The 11,489-nt window shown below is 30.5% G+C and overlaps 1 protein-coding gene across 1 annotated transcript; it reads left to right on the plus strand.

Moving 5' to 3' along the window:
- Positions 1–7,233: 7,233 nt before the first annotated feature.
- On the plus strand, positions 7,234–11,489 carry LOC124942027 (probable nucleolar protein 5-2). The gene is made up of 10 exons (XM_047482431.1): positions 7,234–7,285; positions 7,403–7,501; positions 7,584–7,625; positions 7,987–8,166; positions 8,253–8,417; positions 8,955–9,155; positions 9,705–10,202; positions 10,278–10,409; positions 10,763–11,097; positions 11,235–11,489. The coding sequence occupies exons 2-9, from the start codon at positions 7,424–7,426 to the stop codon at positions 11,090–11,092; spliced, it is 1,626 nt and encodes a 541-aa protein (XP_047338387.1). The 5' UTR covers positions 7,234–7,285; positions 7,403–7,423; the 3' UTR covers positions 11,093–11,097; positions 11,235–11,489.

Here is an 11,489-nt window from a genome sequence, read left to right on the forward strand (position 1 = left end):
TTAATTTTCTCAAAATGATCATTCTCTTAATCACTCAAATTTATACCCACATATACCACGTATTCGAACCTTAGTCTAATTTAAAATTTGAACACTTTAATCCATGAACCATTTATGATTGTTGAATTTAATTTATAATTTTGTGTATGCATATATATTTTATATATAATATAAATTCATAAAAAAATAAATAATTAAACAAATTAATTTATTTTTCTTTAAATATACTATGAATTAATTTTAAATAGGTTGTTATATATATATATAATATAATTATTTATTAAAAAAATTGAAATAGACAAATAATCAAATAAATTAATTTATTTTTAGTTAAATATATCATAAATTGATTTTTATATAGATTGTTATATATATATAATTATAAGAAGGAAGGACTTTTCACACCCATGAACTTAGGTTAAATTTAAAGTCAGTGAACAAAGAAGAAATAAGAGTTCCTTTAAAAAAAAAGGAAAAGAAAAATTTATATGGCTTGAATATAGGGTCGTAAACGAATCGAATCGAAGCGAATATTACTGTATTCGATTCGTATTCGTGAAACTATTCGAATATTCGTAAGGACAAAATTTAGTGCGGTTTGAATTTAATGTAAAAAATCCAAAATGTATTTGGGGAAAATTAAACCCTAAGTTGAATGTACAATATGTATCTTAAGACCACTTTAATACTAGTACATTATATGTATTAAGCTATTTAAATATATATATATGATTGAGCTTAAGCCTAGTACAACATCTGGTCCTCTACATAGAGTGTCCATGTTCTTGGTTATAAATAGAGTAATTGAAGTGAAAAAAACTAATTGAGTTGTAAGAAAAATAAAAAATATATGTTTTATAATAACAATTGTATTGAATGAATAATTTATTATTGCAGTTTATGAAAGAAATAATAAAAGAATTGAACCCAAAATCTATTCAATCCCTATTGTTTGAATGTCTTCCTTTCTTTTGATTCTTAAACGATTTGGGATCTGTAACTGATTCTCCGAAATATTTTGTATTCAATTAGATTGATTTTAGTCATTTTTGTAATTCCTTAATATCTGAAGAATGATCCATTCTTAATTCTCTAAAATATTGGGTGAATTGATTGAGTTATGTGAAATTCAATGAAATGGTGATCCAAGATATTGATGTGGAGCGTTTATGTAAATTTGCAATATAGAAGAAACCAAAAACATAAAACTGAGAAAAAATCATAAAGAATTTTGTGAATTTTATTAAGTATTTATAGTATCAAGAAATTTAAATATAAAAAACTCAATCTATATATATTTTTTATTATTATTTCATTTACAAACTATATCCTAAACTCATTAACTAACACAAAACAACCCAAATGTGGTTATAACTTCAATCACTATTAACCTAGTTAAATATTATTCTTCTACAACCTCGTTTTGATTGACGGAAATAATATGATAAGAAAGTTTGTATAAATGATGTGTCGATTCTTTATTGAATTGAAAATTTAATAAGTTTAAAAAAAATTAAATTTTTAATCCACTCAAAAAAAATGACTTATCATTTCTATCAAATTTTTTTTTGTCATATTATTGTGGTCACCAATCATTTCTTTCTTTTTCTTAATATCAAGTAAGCAAAAAGAATTCATATATTCTGAGTTTGTCAATTACTTTTTGATGAGTTATTCATGCTTCGTTCCATTTTGAATTCCCAGGAAAAGGGGTCAATTGCAGAGATATTAAAAGGAATGCTCCCCCTTTTTACTGTAGTTTTTTTTTTTTTTTTTTGTTGGGAAAACAGCTTAGTGGCATTTCATTAAAAAAACCCAAAAGAGGGAAAAAAAATACAAAAGTTTAAAATCAGATCTAGACAATTTCTAGATTTGACAATGAAATAATAATTGAATTACAGACAATAACAATAATCAATTAGCGCCTACAGCGTTTTTACTTTTATTCTACTTGTGACTTTCTCAAACGAAATATCCCATATATGGCAGAGCTTTCTATTCTCTTCATTCCTTTCGATTCCTCTCCAGGATTGAATGAGTGCATTTCCATCTGAAGTTATATCTCTCCAAATATCTACAGCGGTTCTACTTCTTCCACTGTGAGTTCTTGAATTTATTTCTTTCCAGATATTGTAGATTACTGCTCCAAAATAGCATTTCAACATACTTACATAGAAGGATCTTCCTTTTGCTTTATTCTTCATCCACTCTTGGATTTCTTCCCATATTCTTGGAAAGTTGATGATGTTCATGTTTGCAGCATACATCCTCCAGATTTGTATTACAAAAGAGCATTCCCCAAATAAATGGTTTATGCTTTCCTCAACTCCCGAACATAGGATATAGTTGATATCAGGAATGTTTATATATTTTCGAATTCTATCTTTTGTTGTCAACCTTTTCCTGTATACCAGCCAGAGAATAAATTGGTGACGAGGAATAATCTTTGGAGGTCATACCACATTATGCCAATCTACCTCCTGTCCTCTTGTTCTAACAATTTCCCATGCCTTTCCTGTAATAAACTTCTCATTGCTTTCTGTTTTCCAGCTTATTTCATCATTATTTTCATTGAGTTGCTTCTGCCTCATTAGGTTTAGGATTCTATCACCTTCTGGAATACGCCTCAAAAGTGAATCACATCTACCTTCATATACGTCTCTAAATGAGTACTTGATGTATTCTCTTCTAACTCTGTTTCCTTGCATTTCTTCTTTGAATATAATGGGAATATTATCCAGCCAAGGATCATGCCAGAATAGTACCCCTCTTCCATTTCCAATTGTGGTTTTCACCATTTGAAAGGCATCTTTTCTTGTTTTTATGATTTTCTTCAATGACCATGTCATTCTTTCGTTGATGCTTAGTGTCCAGATACTCTGCTCTTCTTTCATAAATCTTGTATGCACCCATTTGACCCATAGGGAGTCCGCTTTTTGCTCCAACTCCCATAAGCTCTTGATGGTGAGGGCTTTGTTCCATTCAACACAACTTTTTATTCCTAGTCCTCCTTCTTCTATGGGAGTGCAAACATCCTCCCATTTGACTTTTTTTCCTCCTCTACCTTGTGTTCCCCATATGTAGTCTCTCATGATTCTATCGAGTTCATCCATTACTTTCTTTGGGATGACTATCTGTTGTGCCCAGTAGCCAATAATTCCAAAAATGACTCTTTTAACGAGCTCGATTCTACCTGCATAAGACAGTTTTTTCGTAGCCCAACCCAAAACAGAATTTCTAACATTTTCTACCAGTTGTCTAAAGTGATTGTATCGGAGTTGTTTTGATGACAGGGGTACTCCAAGGTATTTCACTGGTAGTTCACCTTCCTTGATTCCCATAATATTGAAAATGTTTTCTTTCCTTTCTTCATTAACCCCTCCATAGAAAGTCTGACTTTTGTCCTCATTGATGTATAGACCTGTAATACTCGAAAAGATTGTTAGAGCTTCTTTGATTATACTAACAGATTCAACATTCGCATAAGCCACAAAAAATAGATCATCTGCAAAACATATATGGGTTATTGCTTCTTCTTTGCAGTACGGGTGAAATTTGAAATGATGACTTCTCAGAAGCATTTTTAAAATGCAGTCAAGAATTTCCATTATTCTTCTTACTGTAGTTAGATCGAGTTAAAACAACCTTTACGATAGGAGGATGGTAAAAAGCTAATAGATGGGACACAAAAGGAATGACCTCATGAACAATCAATGGAAAATCTCACATTTTCTGTATTCAAAGGGTGCCCAAAGAAATGTTGCTCTCCAAGACCCCTTTTTACACCGTTTGTTCTCCTGAAAAACCTGATTCTCTTCGGTCCGCCGACGCAACCTTCGCATTTTTTTTTTTCTGAGATCCAAGTCTCCAAGTGGGCCTCCTTGGCCAACTACGACCTTGGTTTTTAGAAGAAGAAAAAATCTATGAGAGAATATTTCTTTTCTTTTAAACAATTCTAGAAAGAGAGTAAGTGGACGGATTCATTCCTCTCGCCTCTTTCTTTATATTTTTTCTTCGGTGCAACACTGGAAACCACCCTCTATTTGTCATCCCTTTGCTTGACGAAGGAGCACAAGGCGATACATCTAAGACTTTTATATAATAAATTTTTAAAATTAAATCGATTTAATAATTGTATGAAAGCTTTATGAATATTAAATCGTAAAGTTATAACATGATTGATTATATTGTGACGAAACACTTAACGTTTCTCTCAATCATGTTTTCAACATAAAACTTAATTTATTTATTTTAAAGATTATCCTAAACTTCTATTTTTCATCATCCCTTATTTCTACAAGTTCATAATAGAGAAGTAGAGCTAGAGAATTTAAAAAATAACTGTCATATTTTAGAGAATTATTTCAATCCAATAACTTAACTCAACTGTGTAAATATGAATCACATATATATTTTTTAATTTATTAACAATATCATCATGGAGAATAATGCAACCTTATGATTCATTTTATAAATTTAATTTCAATGAATTGAAATGCACACTTAATTTCTAACAAAACAAAATATCAATATCAAATTTCATAATAGAGATATTCTCTTAAAATTTAATATGAATTTTTAAAAGTTTGAATGTACAAATTAGCAATAAATTAATTTAATTAGACATATTATTAAATAAAATAATATACACCTTAATGTGTATTTGTAATTTATTACTTAAAATTAAAATTTTTATTCTTTCACTTGTTCCATTAATCTAATATACATCTTAGAGAATAATCAAATGCATAAATCATAGTAATAAGTTCACTATTAAAATTTACTCTCTCTTAATGTATTATCAATTTTTTATCACATGCTCACGAATAAACCATGTGTTTATTATAGGTCCAACATAATCATATCTTTCTTATCCTATAACTATATGATCATTAAAATTCTGAAATTGACATTTTCTTAAGTTAAAAAAAGAAAAGAGGTACTATCAACTATGTATTAATGGGTTTGATGAACACATTCTTTTTGCTTAACGCGATTTTGGTGACAAAAATATTGTATGCCACGTGTTTATGTGTTTATGTAGACACACACTTTATTAGTTTTTGTCATAAAGACCACAATTGAGTTGTCCCAAGACCTTGGCAACTAATAAATAGTGTATGCAACTCTAAATCCGTAAATAAAACAATTTTATACACTATCTAAGTGAAATAAAATCATTGTTAATCTCTTAAAGTATCTCATAATATTCTTCACAACTCTTTAGTATTTTTAATCTATATTACTATACTATCTTTCCAACATGCATCATGCTTCTAACCATGAAGTATACACAATATTTTGCATCTATTCCATTTGAGATGATTATTTGGACAATAGTTCAAAGTAAACAAGTTTTTATCCAATTTTTTTCTAAAAATTTATTGATATAGGTCTACTAAGACATTAAAAATATCTCAAGATCTATCTTTATGCTTGCAAATAATATGTAATTCATATAAATTACGGAGAAAACGAATATTGATATCGTTTATGTGGAATGACAATTCCAATATAGTGTATAATGTGAATGATATATAACTTTGTATTAAAATGCCCATAACTCTTAATACCATCTCTTGGGATTTTTTCTAACATTTGTAATGATATTACTTAGTTGATTTATAAAATAGTTTATGTTTTATAAAAATAAAAATACCATCTCATATATTTTTTAGAATGTTGGGTTCCAATTCTCATTTGAAGTGCAATTAATTTCTGCGGGTTAAACATATATCCCGCAAACACAGTTAAACATTTAACCAGGCGTAGAACTTGTCGATTGACGGACTCAAACCCAAGACTTCAGGGAGCCTGAAGATATCCACCTCTTATTACCGCTAAGTCACTAAATTAGAAGAGGATATATAACATTTCATATTTATTTTGATTGCACCAAAACACTATATAGATATATGACTAATAAATATCAGTCACTTTGAAAAAAAAAAATCTCATTTTCCTGTTTTCCATTGTAGAAACAGTTGCACACACATTAAAGAAAATCTTGATACATGGTCATATTTGATAAATGATTAGCTGAAACTTTTGATAGGAACTACACCCCCTCACATAATTGTTGTTAATAATAGTCTTATTTTCACTTTAGGTTGAAATGACATTATGCATGTTAAAATATACACCACTCTTTGTTTAAGAAATCAATTGTTGTGACTTTAGCATTACTTAGTCCAAACGATGTTTGGGACTACTTTAATTATGGGAATGACGAGTGCCTTTACTAAAGAGTTGTGCAAACGCATAGTCGAACACTAACTGAATAATGAAAAACTCGATGTCAAACCAAACACGTATTTTGAATTCATTTTCCGAGACTACATAGACAGGGAACAACCTCTAGTCATTTACCACAACTTTAATGCCTTAATCATGTTATGACCAAGACAATCAATGTCACAATATCATTTTTGAGTAAGACGTCAAATGTGTGGTGTTTATATATAACAATGAGACGTATCGAGACAAAAAAATGTGTTTATCATCCCACTTCATTATATTTCGGAGATTTCTTTTTAGTTTTTACTACCATCCTCTTCCCGTCCGGTTTCGAAAAATACACACGGGACAACGTTATCCCGTATTTTCTATTTTTTTATAAAATTATATGAACAATTTCTTTAATATTATATATTGTAATATATTTAAAATTTATATTGTTATACAAAATAAACTTAACTCTAATATAATATGAAAAATAAATAAACATATAAGTAATATTATATATTTAGTTGTGTTTATTAGTATTTGGGACATAATAATAGTGAAATTGAGACAAAATCGGTGTGGAGACAAAAAAAAAATACAATTCTCATCCCTAGTCAAAATAGAAAAAAAAAATTGTCCTAGGACAATTTGTATGCATAACAAAATATAATGGTTAGTTTAAAACTAATTATTTAATTCATTAAACAAATTATATCTAAATACAGCTATTTTAAAAATTAAATATATTTCGATAGGAAAATATTATTTCAAATTTCTACTGAGCACCTCTATTGATCACCACTAAAAACTTTACTTATTAAATTATTATTATTTTTATATTGAAAGATGATTTATCAAAAAAATAAATAAAATTATTTGAGTAGAAATTGAAAATGATGGAGAAAATATTACTAAATTTATAAATATACATACTAAAGAAAATTAGGTTTTGATATTTTTAATTCAAAAGACTATTTATACTCTTCCGCCTCTTAAACCCTAGACCCTCGTCTCCTTCTTCTCCATTTCTTTTTCCTCTCTTCTTGTGGCGGTCGGACAGGTGACCTTTTCTTTCTCTTTCTCTCTCGTTTCACGACCAAAATATTCGTATTCCGTTTAGTTTCTCTTCTACATTCAATGCTGCTGTTGTTCCGACATCATTGTATCTTCTTTGCAGGTTATTTTTGAAGCTTGAACGATGCTTGTTTTGTTTGAAACTCCTGCGGGTTTTGCCCTTTTCAAAGTATTGGATGAAGGGAAGCTCTCCAAAGTTGAGGTAATCTACTGTGACATTTTCAAAGTTCATTTTAATGGTTTTGTGTGTTCTTGTACCATCTTATGTGAATCTGTTATTGCAGGATTTGTCTAAGGAGTTTTCATCAGCTGAGTCTGCTAGACAGGTAGTTAGATCTTCTTTGTATGAAACTTTTTTTGATTATTTGGGCTGTTTTTATTTTTAATTATGTTTATTACCCTATTCTTAGAATGTTCCAAATCTTTGAATGGACTACTTGAAAGGGTATAAAAAATGGAACAACATCTGTGTACTAATAGCTAGTTTGATGAAAAGTGGATTATTTGGTCTAAATATTTTAAAAGAAATGACAGTAAAATGGTGGAGACTTGATGATTTTGGTGTTGAAGACTTGAATGGTCAAAACTCATTTTGTGGTTGTACATGATGATTTAGTGTGTTGATTCTATATTATGCTTTTTTTCTATATGTTTTTTATGCTGATTTATTGCTTTGAATTACTCTAGATTGTGAAGCTGAAAGCATTCAACAAGTTTGAAAACACATCTGAGGCTTTGTCTGCTGCAACTTTGCTGATAGATAGTAAACCAAGCAAAGGTCTCCGTAAGTTTTTGCGTAGCCATTGTGATGGTGAAACATTAGGAGTAGCTGACTCGAAGCTTGGTAACTCTATTAAGGAGAAACTGGTATGTATTTGTTGATTGACATTTCTAAGCTCTTATATTATATTGTCTTGAAAACCTACTTATTGGGATTTACTATCGGTTTCCAGCAAATTGACTGTGTTCACAACAATACTGTTATGGAACTCATGAGAGGGGTGCGAAGTCAATTGACAGAGCTCATATCTGGTTTAGCTACTACAGATTTGGCTCCGATGAGTTTGGGTCTTTCTCATAGCTTGTCAAGATATAAATTGAAGTTTAGTCCAGATAAGGTACGGGTCTTAAATTTGGTTTTGTTGTTCGTTTGATAAACTGAAAAGTAAGTGTTTGAATGAATGAGTTAAGCATCTGCAAATAAATACTGAATAAACTAATTGAAAAATATCTATATTTTAAGTACTTGGTAAAGTTGATCATCTAGATTAAGTGATAAGTTCTGTTATAAAACACCACCTTGATAACATAAGATGCATTCAGCGCTCAACAATTATTATCTTTTCTTCTATTCCTATGTGTATTTATTATATTGTCTCTGTTTTGTCATTGATAACCTATAATTTTAATTCCGCATTATTTCATTAAAGACAATGTTGAAAACTTGGAAGATTCATCTCTTTCACATGCTTTCAGAGTCTGAACTTGTCCCATCTCTCCACATTAGTTGTTTGTTAATTATTGAATGGTAAATTTTTGTTCTCGATGATATGACAAGGTGGGACCTGAACTACATCCGTATTTCAAATTGTAAATTCTTTTTTGACTTTTCTAGAAATCAGATATGCACTCATAATATTCTACTCTTCTTCCAGGTGGATACTATGATCATTCAGGCTATTGGTCTATTGGATGACCTTGACAAGGAACTCAACACATATGCAATGAGAGTTAGAGAATGGTATGGTTGGCATTTCCCGGAACTTGCTAAGATTGTTACAGACAATATCCTATATGCCAAGACAGTTAAGCTAATGGGAGACCGCACAAATGCTGCAAAACTTGACTTTTCTGAGGTAGAGTTTGAGCGATATGTTTTTAATATAGAGCACTTGTCTGTTGCATAAAATGAATTTAGTCTAAGCATTGTCACCTCAAAATCTACTACAGTTAGATTTTCTGTTTCTTTATTTAAATCCCGATCTAGGAACACCAAATACATTTTTTAATCTGTACTTGGTGATTTTTTCAAAATTTGGTTCAAGTTTTTTTGTCAAGTTTTTTTGTCAAGTTTTTTAATCACATTTTATATCTACAATTTTACCATTTTACACTTATATGAGAGGATTGTGGTCCAGAAATTCTTATTGACAACAATTCATTCAAGTCTAGACTTTTTATTATTATATATATATTATTTATAAATTTGACAAATTTCATTCATGCCCTTTGATTCCAAATGTGATCTCATGTGAATCCACATTCTACTCTGACAGAAAAGTGCTAACAAATGGGGCTTTTAGATTATTTTTTTAATGTTATTTCCATTTATTTTTAAGCATTTTGGCTATCAATTAAATTTGAGAAAAAGGATACTGAAGACTGATAATTATTAAATCTTGCAGGTTTTGCCTGATGAAACTGAGACAGATCTGAAAGAGGCAGCAAATATTTCAATGGGAACTGAAGTCAGTGAACTTGATCTCATAAACATCAGGGATTTGTGCGATCAGGTTCTCTCACTTTCTGAGTATAGAGCTCAACTGTATGATTATCTGAAGAGCAGAATGAATACTGTTGCTCCTAATCTCACCGCTCTTGTTGGAGAACTTGTTGGTGCTCGTCTAATTGCTCATGGAGGAAGCTTAATAAATCTTTCAAAGCAACCTGGAAGTACAGTTCAAATTCTTGGGGCAGAGAAGGCTTTGTTCAGAGCCTTGAAGACCAAACATGCAACACCTAAATACGGGCTTATTTATCATGCATCTTTGATTGGTCAGGCAGCACCAAAACATAAAGGAAAGATCTCACGATCTCTTGCTGCCAAAGCTGCTTTGGCAATTCGTTGCGATGCTTTGGGAGAGGGTGAAGACAACTCCATGGGATTGGAGAGCAGACTAAAAGTATGTTTCCTTTGTTCCTTATTGGCTGTTTATTTTTGAATATATCTCATTCAATATTTTGTTACCTATTTATAGCTTGAGGCACGATTGAGGAATCTTGAAGGTAGAGAACTTGGCCATTCTTCTGGATCAGCTAAAGGCAAGCCTAAGATTGAAGTCTATGATAAAGATAAGAAGGGGGCTGGGGCTATGATCACCTCTGCTAAGGTTTGAATTTAATATTAATCTTTCCATTTATTCAGTAAATGGAGTCTTTGAAAGTAATTTCATTGAGGCTGTTTTCAAAACAAGTAGTTTGTCTCTGTCTCAATGACATCTCCCACGAAGTTAAATTTGGAAGTGATTTTTTTTTTTCCAATTGATATAAGATTTTTGTTGCTTAAGTTGGTATACAAATTATCTTTTAATCATGTTTCAAATTGTAGTGTAATTTTTTCCTGGATCATTATTTAATTAATTATCTTTTGTATCATGATCTGATTGTTTTTACTAGGATCAACATGATTCTTTGTTTTATTCAGTAAATAGAAAATCTCAAAATTAATTTCTTTGTTTTCCAGGTTTACAATCCGGCTGCTGATTCTGTTCTTGGCCGGACAGAACCTGCTGTTAATGCTGCTCCTTTGGAGGATGAAGAAAACAAAGAAAAGAAGAAAAAGAAAAAGAAGGCTGCTGTTGAAGAGGAAGCTAACGATGAAGAGGAAGAGAAGAAAGAAAAGAAGGACAAGAAAAAGAGGAAGCATTCAGAGAACTCTGATTTGCCCGTAGAAGGTGATGAAAATGGTGAGAAGAAGAAAAAGAAGAGAAAACATGCTGAAGTTGACGAGGAAGAACAAACTGAAACATCGAGCAAGAAGGAAAAGAAGAAGAAAAAGAAAAACAAAGACTAAATCAAGTATGTGCCTCAAATAATGTTTTACCTCTTCAGTTTTATAAGATGATTAAACACAATTTATCATTTAGTTGAGTTGTTTATTCCTAATAAATAGGATAAAAATTAATTTCTCTAATATGACTTGTTTGATTTGACAGGATTGATGTTTTTTGGAGATGGGATCATGATTGTTGCAGTTAACTATGTGAGACACAAGGGAATAGGGTTTTCAATACTATGTTTGTTACATGAAACATCTGTATGACCTCTATTTAAACTATATTTCAATGTTGATGGCTGTGCCATTTTTGAATTTTTGGTAGAACCATAGTTTTTGGTTATGAATCAGTTCTTTGGAGCTCTTTTTCTACTCTTCTTAGTGGTAATATCATCTTCATTTGAGTTTTGTGAAT

The sequence above is a fragment of the Impatiens glandulifera genome, chromosome 6 (genome assembly GCF_907164915.1).
Source record: "Impatiens glandulifera chromosome 6, dImpGla2.1, whole genome shotgun sequence".
Taxonomy (NCBI): Eukaryota; Viridiplantae; Streptophyta; class Magnoliopsida; order Ericales; family Balsaminaceae; genus Impatiens; species Impatiens glandulifera.

Bases quoted from the DNA above. Each gene is read 5' to 3' on its own strand.
- LOC124942027 (XM_047482431.1), top strand. From the start codon at position 7,424: ATGCTTGTTTTGTTTGAAACTCCTGCGGGTTTTGCCCTTTTCAAAGTA. The intron at 7,626-7,986 runs GTAGTTAGATCT...GAATTACTCTAG, and splicing joins CAGCTGAGTCTGCTAGACAG to ATTGTGAAGCTGAAAGCATT. The intron at 10,410-10,762 runs GTTTGAATTTAA...TTTGTTTTCCAG, and splicing joins CTATGATCACCTCTGCTAAG to GTTTACAATCCGGCTGCTGA.